This window comes from Pristis pectinata, chromosome 28, assembly GCF_009764475.1.
Source record: "Pristis pectinata isolate sPriPec2 chromosome 28, sPriPec2.1.pri, whole genome shotgun sequence".
Lineage (NCBI taxonomy): Eukaryota > Metazoa > Chordata > Chondrichthyes > Rhinopristiformes > Pristidae > Pristis > Pristis pectinata.
Window position 1 is genome coordinate 22534192 of NC_067432.1, and position 23525 is coordinate 22557716.

At 40.7% G+C, this 23525-nt stretch overlaps 2 protein-coding genes across 3 annotated transcripts in view; one reads left to right on the plus strand and one right to left on the minus strand.

The window, feature by feature from the left end:
- saxo2 (stabilizer of axonemal microtubules 2) overlaps positions 1-12133 on the minus strand; it is a 39347-nt gene extending 27214 nt beyond the window's left edge. The window contains exons 1-2 of the mRNA XM_052040287.1: positions 12016-12133; positions 8123-8324 (exon numbers count right to left, since the gene is read on the minus strand). Of these exons, the coding sequence (XP_051896247.1) occupies positions 8123-8324; positions 12016-12133 (320 nt within the window). The remainder of the gene's footprint in view (positions 1-8122; positions 8325-12015) is intronic.
- The window catches only part of efl1 (elongation factor like GTPase 1), a 214291-nt gene continuing 199121 nt past the window's right edge, over positions 8356-23525 (plus strand). The window contains exons 1-4 of one of the 2 annotated variants that reach the window (XM_052040661.1): positions 8356-8435; positions 16761-16864; positions 20138-20205; positions 22207-22291. In XM_052040661.1, the coding sequence (XP_051896621.1) occupies positions 16774-16864; positions 20138-20205; positions 22207-22291 (244 nt within the window). In that variant the 5' untranslated portion in view covers positions 8356-8435; positions 16761-16773. The remainder of the gene's footprint in view (positions 8436-16760; positions 16865-20137; positions 20206-22206; positions 22292-23525) is intronic. The other variant, XM_052040660.1, reaches the window with a different exon arrangement.

The window sequence follows — 23525 nt, forward strand, 5'->3', positions numbered from 1 at the left end:
CACCCATCTCTTAAGTACCTTTGTGACTAAAAACAATTTAATAAATCCCCCTGAAAGACTGCAAATGAGTGTAATTCATGAAAACTCATCATAATGAATCATTCATTTTGGCAGAGTGAGCTGATTTCCAGTATAATTGTCTGGGAATTCATTGGTGCCTTCAATGGCACATGGATCAGTTGCTGCACAGTGCACCAATGATCACTTGAGCTGTGGATCTACCATGCTGAAATTGGGTAGTGCCAGAGTACAAGTTGAGTATTACTGAGTTGGACTTACATGAAGAAAGGAGTGACCTTCATGCATCACACCACTACAAAGCATGTGCAAGTGTGATCCATGGCCAGGCTGAGAGAGGTGCAGAGAAGGAAGGCTGGGGATAATGGAGTTAGGGTTATGGATCGGAAGGATGAATTGTGGAGAGAGTCAGATACCAGTGATCACTGAGCTTGGAGCCCATGATCAGCAGTAAGGGGAAGTGGTGGGTGGGGACCTTGTCTAGTAGCTTGGAGTGGGTTTGGGGGGGTAGAGGGGGTGTTGCAGAAGTGAGCGGTGGGGGGTTGGGTGGAGGAAGATGGTTGAGTGATGGTCATGAGCATTAGGGAGTGGTAACTTGGGGGAGCCACAAAGGAGAGACAGTAAATAATTAATGGAGGACTGAGATCTGTTCAAGGAGGGCCCTTTTGTATTATTCAGATATGGAGTAGCTCAATCAAGGCTAATGTTGCAATTGAGCTACTGCCGCTGGGATACAAATTTTGATTTCATTCCTTTACCAAAGTCTTTCATTCAGAAAGACTATAAAATTAAAATGCTTTAATATTTTATTCTCTGCTTGGTGTTGCCTTTCAATCAAAGCAATGTTGCAACAAAATAGGGAATATTGGAAATACCCAGCAGGTCAAGCAGCACCAATGGGAAGAGGAACAGTGAAGTGGGATTGGCGATTGTTTTCTGGAGTGCCTGTGCTATCAACAAGAGTGATCCCAATCTTCTGGTCATTTGCCACTTTAATTTTCCATCCCACTCTCTCTTTGACCAGTGTGCCTGTGCTCTTTTGCACTGTTACAATGAGGCCCAACGCAAGCTTGAGGAAAAATACTTCATCTCTCATCAGGGCACATTGTAACCTTCAGGACTCAATACAAAATTCTCTAACCTTAGGTAACTCACTCTTTCCTCCTGTCTATATCAGAACTGGCCATTTCTGCTATCACCATTTTGGCTATTTTTTTTTGTATAATCTGGTGTGCTGTGCATATCCCCCAGACTTAACAATAGCAAAAATAGACCAAGAAGCTTAATCTGAATTTAACTGCAATTTAACTGCTGTATTAAGTAATCTGGTCTCAGCAGATTAAGTAATCAGAGATATTCTCTTTGTTCTACTCATCCCTCCCCCACCTTCTCTGTTACATGAAACAAACTTGTTTCCTTTCTTTCCCAGTTTTGATGAAGGATCCTGGACCTGAAGAGTTAACTGTTTCCCTTTCCACAGGTGCTGCCTGACCTGCTGAGTGCTTACAACATCTTTTGTTTGTATTTAAGAGAAGAAACAGAGTCAATGTTTCAGGTCAAGTCTATGTCAGGATTTTACTCTCAAATTGGTATTATTAACATTACCATACAATGCATATATCAGCCTCTGACCTTTTCTTGTAGCCACAGCATTTATGTGGCAGGTCCAGACAAGATTCTGGTCAATGGTGATTCCCAGGAGATTGATTTTGGGGATCTGGTTATGGTACTGCTATCAAATGTCAAGCATTCAAATGCTTTTTGCTGGAAATAGCTTTGTGGTGTGGATGTTTCTTCCCATTTATTGATCCATGCCTACACATTGCCTGGGTTTTCTGCATGCAGGCATGGACTATTTCATTTGCTGAGGAGATGGAAAAGGAATTGAACATTGCCCAATCATCAGCAAATAACCCTACTTTCAAGTTTTGATGGAAGGAACGTTATTGAGGAAGCAGCTGAATGCAGCTGAGTATGAGGGCTGCTCTGAGAAACTCCTGCAGCAGTATCCTGGGGTTGGGATGATAGACCTCCAGCAACCACAACTTCCTTCCTTGGAGTGATTTTCTCTTGATATTCATTGAGACATTTAGACAAGTAAATGAATAGGAAAGGTTTAGAGTGATATGGGCCAAACATGGGGAAAGGGGACTAGCTTGGGTAGACAACTTGGTTGACATGGACGAGTCACTTCTGTGCTGTATAACATTTGGTTACAAAATTGCTTAGCATTACTTGTCTTAAATCTCCATCAGCAGAGTTTACGATGACAGAAACTATATATTCATGAATACTGCAGTTATGTGATCAAGATTTGTTTTTGCATTCCTGTTTTTTTTCAGTTTATCTTCCACTTAGTATAGTCTGTGTCCAATGGAAATTATTGCAACACTATTTATTTTACTGCAGTTACACCTTAACAACAATGTTGTTACAAGTCTTGACAACATAATCTTACATACACATCAAGGACAATACCCTTAGATGACTTTATACAATAAGATAAGATTTCTTTTAGTCACATGTACATCGAAACACACAGTGAGATGCATCTTTTTTGCGTAGAGTGTTCTGGGGGCAGCTGCAAGTGTCGCCATGCTTCTGGCACCAACATAGCATGACCACAGCTCCTAACCTGTACGCCTTTGGAATGTGGGAGGAAACCAGAGCACCCGGAGGAAACTCATGCAGATATGGGAAGAACGTACAAACTCCTTACAGACAGCAGCTGGAATTGAACCCGGGTCGCTGGTGCTGTAATAGCATTATGCTAACCGCTACACTACTGTGCCTGCCAATAACATTTGCATGGAAATTTATTCACATAACAGACATTTCCAGGTTGTTCATGTAAATATGTAAATTCACTTGTATGATCCACCAGTGTGCCCCTTTTTATGGTTAGCGTAACGTTATTACAGCGCCAGTGACCCGGGTTCAATTCCGGCCACTGTCTGTAAGGAGTTTGTACGTTCTCCCTGTGTCTGTGTGGGATTCCTCCAGGTGCTCCGGTTTCCTCCCACATTCCGAAGACGTACGGGTTAGCAAGTTGTGGGCATGCTATGTTGGCTCCAGAAGTGTGGCGACACTTGAGGGCTGCCCCCAGAACACTCTATGCAAAAGATGCATTTCACTGAGTGTTTCGATGTACATGTGACTAATAAAGATATCTCATCTAATGATTTTTGCATCAATTGCACAAGTGATGACGTTATACATGCAATCAATTTATAATTTTCCCCAGGAAACTATACCATACTTAGTTTTCCCTGTGACTGATTATCATTAGGCACCTCCAGGAAACTGGGTCTTCATGCTTCTTTATTTAGCTTTCATCCTTCAACAAACTGATTAACATGCACCAAGGCATCTGTTAAATAATTTTGTTATTATTTTTGCCGCCATTTTTGCTCTTTTGAAATTGGGTTATTAATGGACAGTGACAGAGTTTAAAAATATTATTTTTGTGAAAATCATTTTTAATCGACATTGATAAGAAACTTCCAGCTTTCTGTATACTAGTCCAATTGCGCTAGTATATGGGAGGTTTTACATTTGGCAGCAATTAAATAGGCTTGAACATAATATGAGCACAGTAATTTTCAGAATGTCATGTCAGAGTCATACGACATGGAAACAGGTCACTTAGCCCACTGAATCCAAGGTAATCGTCAAGTAACCACTTACACTAATAAAATTTTATTCTCCCCATGTTCCCACCAACATCTCCACACAGTGGTAAATTTACATACCAACCTGCTAGCCTTTGGGATCTATGAAAAAACCAGGATACTGGGGGGGAGCCCATGGGGTCACTGGGAGAAGATACAAATTCCACCCAGACAGCAATGGAGATCAGGATTGAAGACGGGTCACTAGAGCTGTGAGATAGCTGCTCTACTTGCTGTGCTACCCCAAATGTCTCTGGATTATCGATTGCACTCATAGCAGAAACTTTTGTATAAAAATGATTTGATTGTTTATTAAAGAGTATTGGATATCTATGGAGGAGAGACACTCTGAGTTATGAAGGTGAGGAGAGATGGGTTCAGTATCCAGCATCATTGTATAGTCATGGGCTATGTACCAGCAATTATGGGCATAGATTGGATTGAGTCAGTTGAATTCAAGGATGGTGTTTATGAAATGATCAGAACAAACTGTGCCATTACAAGAGTCCACAAACAATGTCGATAATGAGTCCAAGTGCAAATGTGTGTGAAAGCAGGGGCACAAAAATCATGAGCCTTAAGAAGCAACACAAGGCATGAGATTGTCACAACTGTGTTTGTGTTATCAAGTAATGCATCAAATACAATACAACTACAATTATGTGAATTATTAGCAATGCATTAAATTTCATGTGAACAGGCAGAATCATTGGAAAGGGAGTGATCTGACCTAGCATATTATTCCCTTTATGGTAAAGATTAAACTCTATGTCATCATTTTGCAAAGACAGGAATATTGTAATCATATAAATCTTAATATATTATTCTGTCACTGCAGCAAGGTCCACAACATGATATATCCATTTAAGACTGTGATTAAATTACTCGCCAATCCTGTAGATCTTGAACATGCTGACTGAAAGGGTAATGGTTGTAAACCATCATAACATTTAAAAGCATCTGGATGAGCACTTGATATTCTATAGCCCATGGGGCTACGGACCAAAAGTTGAAAAATTAAATTAAACTAAATAGCTCCTGTACATACGGACCAAACAGCTGTAAATCTCAGTGATAAAGTAACTCAGTCTTTCTTCCAATTTAATATGTTTCACTTGCATGTTTGCTACTTTTTTCCTCCCTAGAAACCACCGAACTGAACAGATGAAGATCGACATGTAGCAGATGCAGGAAATGAGAATTCCAAGACACGACCCTCAGAGAGAGAATAAAATCACCTCATCACTGCCTTAAATGGGCAACCTTTTACTTTTAAACATTGTCACTGCATTCTAGATTCTCCCAGAAGAGGAAAGGTCCTCTCACATCCATCTTGTCAAGACCCTTCAAATTCTTCAAATGGTTTAATGTGTTTTTTAATATCAGTATCCTCAAGCCTATCATGAAAATTATATGTCATCATATTCTGGGTCTTTGCTAATGAAATAGGTGCTACCAGTTAAGTTAAGAATAGTTGTTACCCTTTAATATGCATGCCATTAAAATTTTATCTTTTCAAATTTTTATGGCACTGGAAAAACATTCCTTAATCTATTCAGCTCCATTCCATAATCTGCAATACTTTATATTTCTGCCATTGTGCTAAAAGTCTCCCAGATAGCTATTTTTCTGTTATGTTTTAACCCAAAACCCCTCTAGCTTGGTATTATATAATTGTATACAGTTAATAATCTACGAGTGTCTTTCATTACAAAAGTTTATTTTAAGTGAATATAGAAGTAAAAATGCAATGTTTATGGAAGAAATTCTGGAAAATATGGCACTCTGAAGGCTCTGCCACCAATGAAAGGGACAGGTCAAGCATGATCCCTTAAATATCAAAGTAAGAAGACCAAAACCAGACCAGATGCCACTAGTGGGCACTTAATTTTGAGTCTATTAAATGTCAAATTGTCAGAAGGTATCATAACTTCAAAATTACTTTTAAAGTGGAATAATTATTTCCCAATTTTTTTCTGCATCTAGGAAAGGAACCAGAAATGTATATTCATCTGCAAATAAGTTCTGAATGACTTCGGGATACACCAAAGGAAAATTAGTTGGTTCTTGTTACAGATAATTACTGGTTGGCTTAAGGAGGCATGTACACTCTGAGCAGCAGAACAAAACATTTTGCATTACATAATACTTCTGCTATCCTTATAAACATTACAATGTCCAATACCAAAGGAATTTTAAACTAGCTCCTGGACAACAAAATAAGATACAAACTTTTGGATGCTGTAGCTTTTATCAAGAAAAAAAAGATACTTCCTGTCAAGATTTTAAACATAATTGCAGCTGGTGATGGCAGCCAGCGTGTACAATGTAATGCAAGGAACAGTTCTGAAAGATAAAAAAGTTACACATCTCAAACATTTTCAGTTCTCTAGTTTACAATAATGCTAACTTTTTTTCCCAATGTTGGTACACTGCAGCCAACTTATTGCATTGTTATGATCATAACAGTCACTGTACTCCAGTTTGAGAAATTTCAACAAATGGATTCACATGGCACACAAACTCACATTAATGCAAGAATTATTTTATATTTCATTGCACATCAAAATAAATAAAAGCAAAGCAATTTTAGTTTCAAGTCAAATCCTACCATCATCAAAATTATTATAATAAAACGTGTTCTAATTTCAGAAAAAAGGTTTAGATCAAAATTCTTAAATGTGTTCTGGTCTATTGCCTCAAATAAGGTGCTGTCCAAAGAATTATAAATAAGCAGGGCAAACCCTTTGTGGGTGAAAGAAATGGGTTAATTACATCAATCACTAAGACAGGACAAAAGACTCAGCAACACTGAAGTACAGAATCATGGGTTTACATACTACACTTAGCAAGTTCTTAATTTTCTGTAAATGCTTTGTATCGCAGTATCAGGATGTTCCAAAGCAATTATAGATTATTAAGTACATTTAAAGTATAGTCACTTTTGTAAAGGTAGAGAAAGCAAAAGCCAATTTGGACATCACACGCGGCAATGTGACATGATTAGACAATCTGTTTCATTGATGTTAATTGAGGGGGAGCCAAATTCTAGAAATCCCTGCTCTTTTTTGAACACTTCATAGGAGATAGAACAGTACAGCACAGAAACAGGTGTGTCAGCCCACTGTGTCTGCACTGATCATGATGGCAATCTACCTGATCCCATCTGCCTGCATGTGCTTTGTATCTCTCTATTCCCTGCCTGTTCATGTGTCTGTCTAACTGCTTCATAAATGCTGCTATTGTATCTGCTTCCACCACCTCCACCAGCAGTGCATTCCAGGCACCTACCACTCTGTGTAAATAAAAAAACCTGCATTGCACGTCACCTTCAAACTTACCCCCTCCCACCTTAAACCTATGCCCTCTAGTATTTGACATTTCTATCCTGGGAAAAAGAACTCTGACTATATACCGTATTCACGTTTCTCATACTTTTATATACCTCTAACAGGTCGCCCCTCAGCCTCAGATAATCCAGCGAAACCAAGTTTTTCCAACCTCTCCTCCCAGCTCATAATCTCCAATCCAGGTAATATCCAGGGGAACTTCTTCCACACCCTCTCCAAAGCTCCCACATCCTTCCTATGATGTGGCAATGAGAACTGCACACAATACTCCAAATGTGATCCAAGTTTTGTACAGCTGCAAGTTGACTTCCCAACCTTTATACTCAATGTCCCGACTAATGAAGGCAAGTGTGCCATATGCCTTCTTTACCACCCTATCCACTTGTGTTACTCCTATCAGGATGTACGACAACTGCTATGCCCAGGACCGCAAGAAACTACAGAGAGATGTGGACACAGCCCAGCGCATCACGGACACCTCTCGTTGTCTTGGTGAAGCAGCCAGCATAACCAAAGACCCCACCCACCCGGGACATTCTTCTCTCCTCTTCCATGGGGTAGAAGATACAGGAGCCTGAGGGCACGTACCACCCAACTTAAGGACAGCTTCTACCCCACTGTGATAAGACTATTGGACTTATACGACGAGATGGACTATGACCTCACAATCTATCTTGCTGTGACCTTGCACCTTATTGCACTGCACTTTCGCTGTAGCTGTGACACTTTACTCTGTACTGTTATTGTTTTTACCTGTACTACATCAATGCACTCTGTACTGACTCATAACTGCACTGTGTAATGAATTGACCTGTACGATCAGTATGCAAGACAAGTTTTTCACTGAACCTCGGTACAAGTGACAATAATAAACCAATACCAATACCAAGGTTTAACGTCTCTTTGGGAAGAAACATCTCTGACAAACCAGCACGCTCTGAGCAACGCACAGTTTAGATGTGGTGGGCAATTCCCCGGTGTTGGGTCTGAGCCGACAACTTTTCTGCCACAGAGCTGAGACTGCTACCCCTGTCCCACCTCAAGCTGTGCCTCCGCTCTCCTGCTCCACTTACCCACAGTTACAGATCTCGCAGATACATTTTCGGGTCATCTTTGCGCCGCTGTTTGATTTCTGTATCCGTGTGCCGAGCCTGCCTGCGGGTTACACTCTCTGCATGGCCGGTGCCAGGGAGAGCGGCCCCGGGTCTCTGCTCGGCGCCGCAGCCCTTGATTGTGTCGGGAGCGTCTCCAGGCGAGCAACGGTCACCTCGGCAACCGCCGCGTCCTGGCAACGGCGCAGCGTAAGTGTCTGCGTCAGAGGTCAGAGTTGGTCGGCCTTTTGGCGGGGTTGGAGCCTGGAGCTTGCGGGACGGTTGCTGCCGCTTTCTCTCTGCTGGTAATTCTGCCCTCCTCCCTCCCTCGGTTCTGTCAGCGGGTGAGCCATCGCCGCCTCAAAACCTTCGCCGCGGCCTGGGCTCTGGGCCCCGCGAATCCCTCTGTCGGGTCCCGGCCCTCGTGGTTTCGCCGCCCCGGGACCTGGGCCGCTGCTGTGCGCCCCCCTCCTCTCCTCTCCTCCCCCTTCCCCCCCTTCCCCCCCTTCCCCCTCCCCCCCTTCCCCCGCTCCTTCCCCCCCCCCGGGACCTGGGCCGCTGCTTTGCCCCCCCCCATTCTCTTCCATGGAGCCCAGGGGGCCGAGGGATGCCCGGGGGCCGAGGGATGCCCGGGGTCCGGGGCTCTGAGGCCGGGTGACAGGCTGAGGTACTCGGCATGTGTGGCCGGTGCTGGTTTTGCTCCCACGTTGGGTGAGTGTGTCTGTCCCAACTTTGGGAAGTGCAACCTGGCACAGGCGGCCTGACCCGGTGACTGTCCATGTCGCATGTAAACTCCGACTGTTCATGGGACACTCCAGAGACTAGGAGCGCTGCGGTGACAGGCGCCAACTTTCTTGCGGCACTATTCCAGGGAAATCGAGGGAGTTCTCTTCGTTCTCCTGGTCTTTCTGTTCTTAGGTTGCTGTTTGTGGATCTGAACGGAAATTGGCTGCTCCTTTTTCTATCCTACGGCAGCAACTACACTTGACGAAAGTCTCAGTGCTTTACAAGTTGCAACATACTTTGAGATATCCTGAAGTCGTTAAAATGGTGTAAATGCTAACCTTTCTCTGCAGGAGGTTTCAGACCTGATGTGTATTTTCACATTTTCTGTTATTTCAAATATTTAGAATTGAATTTAGATCTGAAACTTGGTTAAACTTACTCTAGGGAGATATTTTCCCTCTGGGAATTTTTGTGTCTTATTTTGGTGTCATGAGTCAATATGCCTGCACTGTCCAAGAGGTAGTGTAGTTGAACTTGTGCATTTTCATCTTAAGAGCATAAATGTTGCTTCTGTTTCCTATTGATCTTACAGTTCAGATGTTTTGACATCTATATCTGTGCTGTATTGCTCTATGATATCTCTGAAGTTGTGTGAGTCCATCTGATCATTCTTTATACAGGAACAAATATGTTAATGTATGGGTGTCTACTGTTGAACAGGAGAAGGATGTTGGACCTGGGGGTATGAAAAGGTGTTTTCAGCATGTTTTGTAGTCTTTGCATTTGAGAAGCCTGTTTGTGTACCAGTTTGCAGAGGATTCAAAATTACAGTGAATAGTTGTAGACATCCATGCTGCTGAGCAGCTCAAACAAAGGTATGTCATGTTGTTGAACTGAAATTGGAGGAACTAGATACAGGGTTGATTTCCATCTGGGAACGTGGCAGGGAAGCATATTTACCAGGTGTAGACTAGGTGACTCCCTCGTATGTAGTGTGCCATTTCAGTCTCCCTAAATTGTTTTGGGCATAGACCAAAAGATACAGGAGCAGAATGAGGCCATTCGCCCTATTGAGTCTGCTCTGCCATTCAATCATGGCTGATTTTTTTTTTCAACTCCCTTCTCCCCTTAACCCACTCTATCAATGAAGAACCTATCAATCTCTACCTTAAATACACCTAATGACTTGGCCTCCACAGCACTCTGTGGCAACGAATTCCTCAGATTCACTACCCTCTGGCTGAAGAAATTCCTCCTCATCTCAGTTTGAAAAGAATGTCCTTTTATTCCAAGGCTTGTGCCCTCAGATCCTAGACTCTCCTACTAATGAAAACGTTCTCTCTATGCCCACTTTATCCAGGCCTTTCAGTATCTGGTAGGTTTCAATGAGTTTCCCCCCTCCTCGTTCTGAACTCCAAGTACAGCCCAGGACATCAAACGCTTCTCATATGTCAAGCCCTTAATTCCTGGGATTATTCTTGTGAATCTCCTCTGGATCCTCTCCAGGGTCAGCACATCTTTCCTCAAATATGGGGCCCAAAAATTGCTCTCAATGTTCCACATGCAGTATAACCAATGCCTTATAAAGCCTCAGCAGTACATCCTTGCATTTATGTTCTAGTCCTCTCGAAATGAATGCTAACATAGCATTTGCTGCCTTTACAACAGACTCAGCCTGCAAGTTAACCTTAAGAGAATCCTGAACTAGGCCCTTTGCACCTCTGATTTCTGAATTCTTTCCCATTTAGAAAATGGTTTACACCTTTATTCTTCCTACCAAAGTGCATAACCCCACACTTCCCTATGCTGTATTCTATCTGCTACTACTTTGCCCAGTCTCCCACCCTGTCCAAGTCCTTCTGCAGACTCCCTGCTTCTGCGACACTGCATGTCCCTCCACCTATCTTGGTATCATCTGCAAACTTTGCCACAATGCCATCAGTTCTTTCATCCAGATCATTAATATATAAAGTGAAAAGTTGCGGTCCCAACACTGACCCCTGCGGAACTCCATTAGTCACCGGCAGCCACCCTGAAAAGGACTCCTTTATCCCCACTCTCTGACTTGTGCCATCTTCAATCCATGCTAGTACCTTGCCTCTAACACCATGGGCTCTTACCTTGTTTAGCAGCCTCGTGTGCAGCACCTTATCAAAGGCCTTCTGAAAGTCCAAATAAATAACATCCACTTACTCTCCTTTGTCTAACCTGCTTGTTACCTCAGCAAAGAATTCCAAAAGATTTGTCAGGCAAGATCTCCCCCTCACAAAACCATGCTGACTTCGCCCTATTTCATCATGTACTTCTAAGTACTCCAAAATTTCATCTTTAATAGTGGACTCTAAAATCTTATCAACCACTAAAGTCAGGCTAACTGGCCTATAGTTTCCTGTTTTTTGCCTCCCTCCCTTCTTAAACAGGGGTATCACATTTGCAATTTTCCAGTCCTTTGGAACCCTCCCTGACTAGTGATTCCTGAAAGATCACTACTAATGCCTGCACAATCTCTTCAGGTACCTCTTTCAGAACTCTGGGGTGTAGTCCATCTCTCCAGGTGATTTATCCACTTTCAGGCTTTTCAGCTTCCCCAGCACCTTCTCCTTGGTAATGGCCACTACACTCACCTCTATCCTCTGACTAACTTGAATTTCTGGCATGTTAACGGTGTCTTCCACTGTGAAGACTGATGCAAAGTAGTTATTTAGCTCCTCTGCCATTTCTCTGTTACCCATTACTACTTCGCAATTGTTATTTTCCAGCAGTCCAATGCCCACTCTAGCCTCTCTCTTACCCTTTATGTATCTTAAAAAAAAAGTATTGGAATCTTCTTTGATATGATTGGCTAGTTTACCCTTGTATTTCATCTTCTCCTCCCTTGTAGTTTTTTTTAAGTTGTCCTTTGTTGGCTTTAAGGCTTCCCACTAACCTTTGCCAAATTGTATGCCTTCTCTTTTGCTTTTATGCTGTCCCAGACTTCCCTTGTCAGCCACGCTTGCCTTGTTCTCCCCTTCGTATGCGTCTTCTCACTTGGAATGCAATTCTGCTGTGTCTCCCGAATTACTCCTAGAAACTCCTGCCATTGCTGCTTCACTGTCTAGCCTGCTGGGGTCCCCTTCCAATCAACTCTGGCCAGCTCGTTCCTCATGTCTCTGCAGTTACCTTTACTCAACTGTCGTACCATTAAATCAGATTTCAGCTTCTCTCTCTCACACTGCAGTTCCCCTACTCTTCCATCGCCATCGAGCTCAGCAACCAGCTGCAGTTTCAAAAGGAGCATTGTCAAACAGCCCCAAAAGTGAGATGCCAAACAGAACTAAAAATATTATCGACAGCTAAAGTAGCATGCAAGAGAGAGAACTAAAGAATCCCATAACCAGCTTTTCAGATCAAAAAAACTGCAGTTTTGTCATCTCCAACTGTGAAAGACAGTGAACAAGTCAAGTTTTATAAAGTTGTACCATAACTTCATTGCTCTTGTATTCTGTGCCCAAGTTAATGAAGGCCAGCATCCTGTATGTCGCCATTAGCACCCTATACCTGCGCTGTCTCCTTCAGGGGTCTTTGGATTTGATTACAAAGGCTCCTCTCTTCCTCAGTATTCCCAAGGACCTTGCCATTCTTTGTGTATGCCCAACCCTTATTTGACTTGCCAAAATGCATCACTTTGCACTTACCAAGTTTAAATTCCATCTGCTATCACTCTGCCCAATTTACCAGTTGATGAATATCTTTCTGTAGTCTGAGACTATCCTCCACACCATCTACAATGCCACCAATTTTTATGTAATCTGCAAACTTACTGATCATACCTCCAAGTTGTTAATGTATATAGCAGATGGCAAGGGCCTAGTAGCATTCCCTATATATGCTGCTGGCCAATTTTGGATCCAGTTTGTTAATTTGCCTTGGATCCCATGGGCTCAAACCTTTTGGACCAGCCTTCCGTGCGGGACTTTGTCAAATGTCTTACTGAAGGCCTTGTAGGTTATGTTAACCACACTGCCCTCATTTGTTTACGTGGAACACATTTGAAAAACTCAATCAATTTCATCAGACAGGATCTCCCATCAACCCTGATGACTTTTGTCAAGACTTGTGCACTAAAAACATGTGATCCAATTTCTAGCCTATTGTTCTTTTAATTCTGAGATGATAGATTTAGTTAGCTTATATGAAGTGTTCTCAATAGAGGGTCTGAGAGCTTTGTAAAAAAGCATATCACATGGCAAATCTGGCATTACCCTTTCAGAGAGATTCCCTTTGTCCTATCCATCTCTCTGCAACTTAAATCTAATTTGTTTTCGCACTATTTGTGTTCTGGCGAAGAGTCTTTCATTTGAAATATTAACCCTTGCTGCCTGATGAGGTGATTGTTTCCAACACGTTCTGTTTTTATTTCAGATTTCCAGCATTCACTTCTTGATTTTCAGGGTGTGAGACTGCTGGGTTATTGAGAAAGCCAAAATGTAGCTATAGATGGGAGACTTAGAAGGTCTGAGAAAACAGAGATATTGACAGGGGGAGGAAGAGTTAATCTGAATGTAGGTGCTGTTGTAGTGTAGAAAACATGGTAGATCGTCTGTGTCAGTTAAATTCCAAAAGTAGCAATGAGATGGTGACCAGATAATTTGTTTCTTAATGTTGGTTAAAATAAGGCAACCCCTGTGTTAGTCTTTCAGGTTAATTCTCCCTTACTGACTTCACAAATTACCGAAAAAATGCGAGATATGGAATAAAATTCACTCTTACAGGATTTCTGTGGGGGGAAAATTAAACAAGTATACATAAAATATGAAAGAAACATTTTTTCTGTTGTTTTCTCAACTTGGATTTCCTGACGCTTGCACAGATAATAGATTCACTTTGCAGTCTTACGGTTTTATTTTCTAGTGTTGGAATGACGGTTGAAGTGTTGCTGTGGTCCTGGATATTGAAAGGTTATGGAAAATGATAAATTCTCATTGAGTTCATTTGCAGTGGAAAAATCAACACAGTTGCCAAAGGCTGTCCAGGAAAGGGCTTCTTTACCTGGTATCCAGACAATGAGATACAGATAATATAACCCAAAATAAAGGAATCTATTGAGAATTTGGCCTGTTTAGGTACAGAATGATGAATAGGCAGGAATGAGAAACAGACTGGAATCTAGTTCAAGGATTTAGGGGTTTATATATAGAATAACTGATGCCTAGGAGTGAGTAACAGACTGGCAATCAATCAAGGGCTTGTGAATTTTATATATAGAATAAAAGATCCAGGAGTTGCAGGCTGGAACCAATTTAGGGATATTGGAGGTATATTTATTGAGTAACAGATAACCAGAAGTGAGTTACAGGTGGATCTAATTGAGAGATTCTGTGTGTTTATATATTGAATATAAGAGATCACCAGGAGTGAGTTACGTGCTGGATTCTAATCAAGGTTTATAGATATAGGCAGGGAATAAGTTTCAGGCTAGAATTTAATAAGGGGGTTTGGTAAAAGCAAGGAGGACTTGTTTAAAATTTCAGGTAGCTGGAGTGAGCTATTTACCCTCAAGATGTGTGAAACAGAGTCAGCAAGTTTCAGTGCAATTTGTAAGGTGAAACAACCACTCTTATTTTTTGTGAGTCACATCATTAAGCTATCTTTCCTTTATTTGATATGCATTTAAAAGTGTATGTCTCCATTCAAGCTGAAGGTTGGAAGATGATAAGCATCTGCAGTCACTTGTACCTCCAAACACAGCTACCACTGAAGAGATTCACCTTGTCAGTTTCCAAAGCAAATCACCTAGGTGGCTCTCTGCCATGAACCAGCGGTACTCATCATTACAGTTGAGAGAAAAGAATCTCCATTTATAACATGGGATTCAATGGGAAATGCGGTGGCACATTATGAAAAATTGCGATACGGATGCTTTCTAGGAGCTCAACTCCTCTGTAACATAAAGATCACCCATATAATAAACCATTTTATAGGGTAAGGTGGTTCTTCAGAAGGATCTTGGGATCAGGTACACACTTATCTTAGCCTTGGACCTTCATGAAGTCTATGATGGACCTCCACCATCATGAAGTGCTTTGAGAGGTTGGTCATGGCACGCGTCAACTCCAGCCTACCAGACAACCTGGACCCATTGCAATTCGCCTATTGGCGAAACAGGTCTACAGCAGATGCCATCTCCCTGGCCCTACACTCAGCTCTGGAGCATCTGGACAGTAAAGACACATACGTCAGACTATTGTTTATTGACTACAGCTCTGCCTTCAATACAATAGTTCCAAGCAAGCTTGTCACTAAACTCCGAGACGTAGGACTCAACACCTCCCTCTGTAACTGGATCCTTTACTTTCTAACAAACAGACTGCATTCAGTGAGGATAGGCAGCAATACCTCCGGCACAATTATTCTCAACACTGGTGCCCCACAAGGCTGCGTCCTCTGCCCTCTACTCTACTCTACTCCACTCCACTCCCTATACACTCACGACTGTGTGGCCAGATTCAGCTCTAACTCCATCTACAAGTTTGCAGATGATACCACCGTTGTAGGCTGTATCTCAAACGGCGATGAGTCGGAGTACAGGAAGGAGATAGAAAGCTTAGTGGAATGGTGTCATGACAACAACCTTTCCCTCAATGTCAACAGAACAAATGAGCTGGTCATTCTCTTCAGGAAAGGGGGTGGTGTACATGCACCTGTCTACATTAATGGTGCTGAGGTCAAGAGGGTTGACAGCTTCAAGTTCCTGGGAGTGAACATCACCAACAGCCTGTCCTGGTCAAATCACGTAGATGCCATGGCCAAGAAAGCTCACCAGTGCCTCTCCTTCCTCAGAAGGCTTAAGAAATTTGGTTTGTCCCCTTTGATTCTCACCAACTTTTACCGATGCACCATAGAAAGCATCCTATCTGGATATATCATGGCTTGGTATGGCAACTGCTCTGCCCAAGACCACAAGAAGCTGTAGAGTTGTGGACACAGCCCAGTGCATCATGGACACCAGCCTCCCCTCCTTGGACTGTGTCTTTACCTCTCGTTGTCTTGGTGAAGCAGCCAGCATAATCAAAGACTTCATCCACCCAGGACATTCCCTGTTCTCTCCTCTTCCATTGGGTAGAAGATACAGGAGCCTGAGGGCACGTACCACTAGACTTAAGGACAGCTTTTATCCCACTGTGATAAGACTATTGAATGGTTCCCTTATACAATGAGGTGGACTATGACCTCACGATCTACCTTGTTGTGACCTTGCACCTTATTGCACTGCACTTTCTCTGTAGCTGTGACACTTTACTCTGTGTACTGTTATTTTTACCTGTACTACATCAATGCACTCTGTGCTAACCCAATGTAACTGCACTGTGTAATGAATTGACCTGTACGATCGGTTTGTAAGACAAGCTTATCACTGTACCTTGGTACAAGTGGCAATAATAAACCAATACCAATCATGAAATGCCCTGTCACTCTAAGGATTGCAGATGTTGCTGTGGTAGACACTATTACTCCAGAAACTTTCTGCAGGACATACGTTATTACTTAAAGAACTTGCAAACATTAGTGTAAGAAATGTATTATTAGTTAGTAAAATTTCAGGAATAATATCCTCCTATAAGTTGCATGGCATTTCACAGTCAAGATTTCGTAGTCTTGCGATAACTGTCGTCAGCTATCCTCACTGAAACTGGTAATTGCAGTAATTAGTTACTGAATTTTGGTTTGAATCAGCCTCAGATGATTCATTATCTTGAAATGTAAGGTTTATGCATCACTAACTTCAGTATCATGAAATAACCAGGACAACTGCTTTTATAGCACTTTCTAGTATGGGGCATTCTGAAGGTAGATTAGGAACTTGAGTTCTATTATTATGATTAACAGCATATGAATGTCATCATTTAATTTGTGTGTCGTTACAGAATTGAAGTCAAAATGGGTCATACTAATTTGGCAAATATTGTTGATCTGCAAAAGAATACTGCCAACATCCGCAATATCTGTATAGTAGCTCACGTGGACCATGGTAAGATTTCTTTCTTTATTGATACAATGTTTACTTATCAGTTTACATTATTAGTTCTCCAAAATTTAGATAATGTATAATAATTTATAGAGTTGTAGAGTCAGAGGTGAAGTCATAGGTTCATACAGCATGGAAACTGATTCTTCAGCCCACTAAGTCCATATACACCAATCCCTTTTTATTCTCCTCACATTTGCATCAACTCCCCCAGATCCTGCTACTCACCTACACACTAGGGAAAATTTAAAGTGGCCAATTAACCTGCCAACCCACACATGTTTGGGATGTGGAAGGAAACTGGAGCACGTGGAGGAGACCCACATGATCACAATGAGAACATTGCAAACTCCACACAGAGCACTGGAGGTCAGGATTGAACCCCTGTCACTGGAGTTGCGAGACTGAAGCTCTATTAGCTGCACCACTGTGCCATCCCACAATATAGAATCATTAACATGATTAGTTTTCATGAAGTATATTTTTAGATGTGAACATTAGCCTGTATCTTAAAGGGAATTATTGGCAATTTCCCACATAATACCTATCATGTTTGGAATTCCTTTGTGAATATGGGATACCCAAACTTGCTGATTGCTTTTCACTGGTGATTTCCCAACAATGGTTTGACATTGGATTCCTCATGGCCCCCTTTGGTGTAACATAAACTGGTGGCAGCTCCCAAAACTTTATGATGGGAAATTAGCCTACTGAAACTCTGTCAGGCTGGGCAGGAATAGTCACTCTATCCATTTGAATGGAGAGGAATGCCTGCAAGTGAGAAAAGGAAATAACTCAATTATTATATTATGTAATTACCTGATTAAATACTTTTAATTGTTTAAACTTCTTCTGTACTTTTGTTTTCTTTAAAACATAATATTTTAAAGTGTTCTGATTGGATTTTAATATCTTAATGCATTGCCTATCAAGCTATCAAAGTTTTACTGTGCTGTTTGGTGGTGGGCTTGCTCTAGCTTCCCCAAGTGAAAGTATTGTGCCACGCAGTGCCCCACCTTGTTGGTGTAAATTGACAGTGGGGGAATCCACAAAATGTTATGGTCCTATCTTGACATATGAACAAGCAGGGAATGGAGGGATATAGACCATGCACATGCAGTTGTGCAGTTTAAATTGGCATCACACTCCTCATTGTCATTGTGGGCCAAAGGGCTTGCTCATGTGCTGTACTGTTCCACATCTACCACATCCATGCAAATGTAAGTGGTTTGCTGCTGGCATCAAGTTTTGGTCCAGTTTCACAAAAATCAAGTAGGAACGATGGAAATGTTGACATTGCTTATTTGATGTAAAATGCATGGAGTTAATAAAGGGTTAGTATTCAACTATTTAAGATTGTAGAATGCAGTGACATTTCTAGGTGACATTGAAAGTTGTATCATGCGTACATGTGTGGTGGCATGTATTGATAGCTATCTCTTATCACTCCTGTAAGGAGCTGGGATATATCTTAATGTCTAATGTATTAAATATCCTCACTTCTGAATTAAGTATGGATTTTGAAGATTGCAGATCTAATTGTCAAAATTGTGCTGTTTCGACTGTGGGCTGATGCTCTGTGTTGTGTATTTAATACTCCAGGTTATGAATGATTTTATTTTACATTTGTGTATTTGATATTATGAATTGATGAAGTGCAATGTTTGAAGATTTGCTGCATGTAGTTGTTACTGATAGGCGTACCACTAAAGCAAATCACGATCAAGTATTGGATTAGATGAATCATTATTGTTAAACAATGTGAAAGCAATACACTGGAAATCTGAAGTAAATCTCAAAGATATTAGAAATACCCAGCAATTTTGGAGAGAGAAACAGTGTTACCATTTGAATATTTCACAAGAGCTGGGAATAGTTGGAAGCAAAGGTTTCAAGACATGGAGGGGGGGAGTAAAGAGCTATGGTAAACTGTGTAACGGGGTGGAAGACAGAATGGATTAAATGACAAAGGTGCAAGTTCAAGGAAATAAAAACCCAAAATGCAATTTGTTTGAATTATAAAAGGATTTGGAAGGAATGTTGAAAATTGTGAATAAAACTGCATATTATCTGAAATATTTCAACTCCATGTTCAATCTAGGAGTTGTAGTATGTCCAATTGGAAGATATAATGTTCCTTGAGCTTGTGTGGAGGTTTATTGGAACAGTGCAGGAGGTCGAAAGCACAGATATTGGAATAGAAATTGGACAGAAAATTGAGGTGACAAAAAGCCGGAAGCATGGAATTGTGAGTGTGGATGTAATGGAGCTTTTCTATACAGCAGTCACCCAATGTGTGGTCTCCTTAATGCAGAAGAAACCACATTTGCAAATACATTGTACAGAATTGAAGAAATAAATCCCTGCATTACATGGAGGGAGTGTTTGTGGCACTGGATGGTAGGAAATGCAGAGATAAAAGGCCAGGTATTTCACCTCCTTTAGTTGCACAAAGAAAGGAATAGGTGTTGGTGGATTTGGAAGAACCAGGGTGTCATGGAAGGAATTGCCTTTTCAGAGGAGTGGGCAAGATGACGTGAAGATCTGTATCTCATGTTCAATTCACTTTGTGACTTCACTCCATCTTCCTTTTACAAATTCATACTACCTTCTGAAAATTTTACGATCTTTTATTTCTAGCCATTTGTGTACCGTTGATATCTATTTAAGCTCTGGAATTACCTGCCTAAACTGTTTCTTTTCTATAAGATAAGATTTCTTTATTAGTCACATGTACATCGAAACACACAGTGAAATGCTTCTTTGCGTAGAGTGTTCTGGGGGCAGCCCGCAAGTGTCGCCGCGCTTCCGGCACCAACATAGCATGCTCACAACTTCCTAATCTGTACGTCTTTGAAATGTGGGAGGAAACCGGAGCACCCGGCGGAAACCCACGCAGACACGGGGAGAACGTATAAACTCCTTACAGACAGCGGCCGGAATTGAACCCAGGTCGCTGGCACCGTAAAGTGTTCCACTACACTACCGTGCCTGCCGCAAAGCTACTCCTTAAGCTTTGCCTCATTGATCTAAATTTTGATTATCTGCCCTAATTTCACTTTCTTTGCCTGTGTGTGATTTTGTTTTTTATTATTTTTATTTGATTGCACTCCTGTGAAGTGCCTTGAAGTACCTCCATTAAAAATATTGTATAAATTCATCTGATTGTTACAAATAAGTGACCGATTAGAATTTTAGCAATATTTCTGTATTGTGATATATGTAATTTATTATTTCAAATGTTTTTGTGACTAACATGTTTGTTTACACATACAGGAAAAACTACCTTAGCTGACAGCCTTATTGCTAGCAATGGGATCATTTCTAATCGACTTGCAGGAAAGGTAAGCAGATCGATAGAGATTCTAATGCACAATTTAAAAAAAAATTTTGTTATTTTACTTTACAATGCAGGGCTTAGGAATTGCTGTGTAGACTTATTTCTTTAGTATATTAGTGGTACACCTGAATGCTGATTCACTTGAAGGTACAGGGCAACATTTTTATTGAAACAGCAAGGCTGTGATTTTTCTTTACAATGTCAGCTACAAGCTGGGAATTAGGCAATGTAGTGTGTAGTGACATCACATTATCTTTGCTTTGAAGTTGGTTTTGTTTGGCAATGTAAACAAAACAATTAGTTTTATCAGGTGTACGATTGAAAATTTGGGTCAGTTTAATTTAGTTTCACACCTAAGCTGCCAGAAGACAGATGTCCAGAATCATTTTTAGTTTACAGTGTGAAAAGAGGAACTTGCTTTTATGTGGCAACTTTCAGATTCCAAATAATTGACTGGGAGTGAAACACAGGCTTTATTGTAAAATAAGGAAAGCATCAGGTATTTTCCTCACAGCAAGGTCCCACATGTATAACTGAGTAATGGCTAGACTGTTTTAAAGATTTTGGTTGAGGAGTAAACATTGGCCAGGATGCTGGAGTCTGCCTTTTAGTAGCGCCACAAGATCTATTTTATCTACCTGGTTCTCAATGTAATATTTTTACAAACAACAGCTGCTCTAACAGAGTGGTACTGCATTGGATCGTCAGTCTAGATTTTGTACTCAAGTTTTATATTGCTGCTATTATAATTTTAATACATTTACCCCTGATACCAGAGGCTAACAGGGGCTAACATGAGATTGGAGTGGTGATAGAATGTTTGGTGGGCTCTTATTTTCTGTGGAGTTCATTGTGAAGGAGCAATTACGTTACACCAGTAGTCATTTACTGTTGCTAGAAAACTGACCAGTCTTTCAACTGTAATAACTCAGTCATTGGCTTATGGTACCACTGCCTCGACTTGTAGTACTGTTAACAATTGAACCATGATGCAGCCCTTTAGAACACTAGCAACATAATGATGTTGGAAACTGGGATGCATGAAACACTTCATGAACGATGATGTCAAAATTTTGCTCTATTGTGCAGGAGTGTCTGAGTAAAAGAAATGTACATTCCTACAATGGGAGAGAAAAAAATGTTTGATCACTTTCACTGAGCCAGTTTCGGGAAGTACTGACATGCACTGTGAACATAGGTGTGATCCTTTCAGTTACCCTTGGCATGTAACTATCTAAGCAAAGGAAATTAGTTAAATATATAGGGAATTCATTTCAAAAATTTAATTTGCAATAATTTATTGTGAATAATACTTTCAAGTACTTGAAGTCAGTATTAGTTGTGGAGACAAAAGAGACTGCAGATGCTGGAATCTGAAGCAACAAACAATCTGCTGGAGGAACTCAGTGGGTCGAGCTGCATCTGTGGGAGGAAAGGAAATGTGGATGTTTCGGGTTGAAACCCTGTATCAGGACTGGTGCAGTTGATAATTGCTTTCCTCCCACAGATACTGCTTGACCCTCTGAGTTCTTCTAGCAGGTTGTCGTTCAATATTAGTTGTATTTTTTTTTGTCAAGGGGCATACAGTTTTATACAACATTGCATTTCATTTTAATTTAATGGCTGCGGTCAATTGGAGGCTAATTATTTTCCTTGAAAATTTCTCTGAATTTTCACCTATTTTCCTATTACTTTATTTTTTCAATAAACACTTCAATTATATTAAGGTCACAACAAAAAGTAAGATCTGTGTTTGCTTTTCTGCAAGATTTTCCAGTTGTGATTCATTCATACTTCATTGAAAATATTATGCCTGTTGACTGATAGACACTATCTTAACGGTTAAATGAATTGACAGTTAAGTGTTGCAAAATGAAGCCATTGATTTGTTAAAATTGCAATGATAACCTATGGACAGGGTTTAAATTCCTAATCTGTTGTACAAATCCATTGAAAGACAAATCCATTGAAAGTACTAAGCATGTGCTTTTCTCGCTCTTTGTAGTTACGGTATATGGACAGTCGAGAAGATGAGCAGATCAGAGGAATCACAATGAAATCCAGTTCCATATCATTGCACTTCAATACAGGTAAGTGTTTTCATAGAGTCGACCATCATCGGATCATGGAATAGTGCAACACAGAAGGAAACCATTTTGCTTGTTTTGTCTGCCTTACTCTTTGTTTTGCTCCCTTCCAATAGTCAAAGTCAAAAATAAGTTAAAATCAAGTTTATTGTCATATGCACAAGTGCAATGAAAAACTTACTTGCAGCAGCATTACAGGCATATAGCATCTGAGGCACAGCATTCATGAGAAAAACATAAGCATAAATTATTTTACAATAGTCATGTATGTTCCTGTGTTTCAAATATACAGATTTTTACATGAAATCTAGCAGTCTCTTCAATCACTTTTTTTTTACCACACAAAGAAATATCTCTTTTGTGTTGAATTGGTAATCCCTTGTTCCTGATCCCCAAATCAGGTGAAAGACTTTCACCTTCATATTCTCTCAAAATCTTCCATAGTTTAAAAAAGTCTACTTTTATAGTGATAGTGAAAATTAGTAATCAGGAGGCTTGGATCAATAATCCAGAGATCTGAGTTCAGATCTAGCAGTGGAATCTAAATTCAGATGGTAATCTGGATTCTTGTTTTAAAAGTTGTTCATTTATAATGATGACGACACCACCATCAGATTGTCATTAAAATCTTTTTCCACTAATGTTCTTCAGGGAAAGAAATCTGCTCTCCTTGGTCTGTGTGTAGCTGTTCAATTGAAGGATAATAAGGGGTGGGCGATTAATGTAAGTCTTTCCAGTGATGCACAGATATCCAAAAATGAATAAATATTTTAAAAAGATATCTTGGTCTTCCCTGCTACAATAGAAATCATGCCAGCTTCCAATGTTTTCCCTCATAACTTTAAATCTAGATTTTTTTTTGCTGGAGTTACTTAATTAGGTGAAGACCATTGTGGGTTTTATCCTGAGAAAGTTTGCTATATAAAAAAAAGGTCTCCAGGTGATGACCAGAGGTGGTTCAATGTCAGGAGATCACAAGTTTACTTGTCTTTTTGTTTACAGCTACTAATGAAAGAATATAGGAGGGTTGCCACAATACAATCCATCCTGAGATCTGAATATGATTGCTTCAGAACAACACTTCATTGGTGAATGTGGTTTCCACTAAACAGAAAAGCATTTAAGTGCAAATATCGGTCTTTACAAATGTTCAGATGGTGTAGAAGTAATCTGGGTTCAGCATGATAAATTTGGAAGTTGAAGTCTAATGGCATATGTGAAATCCATCCAAAACACA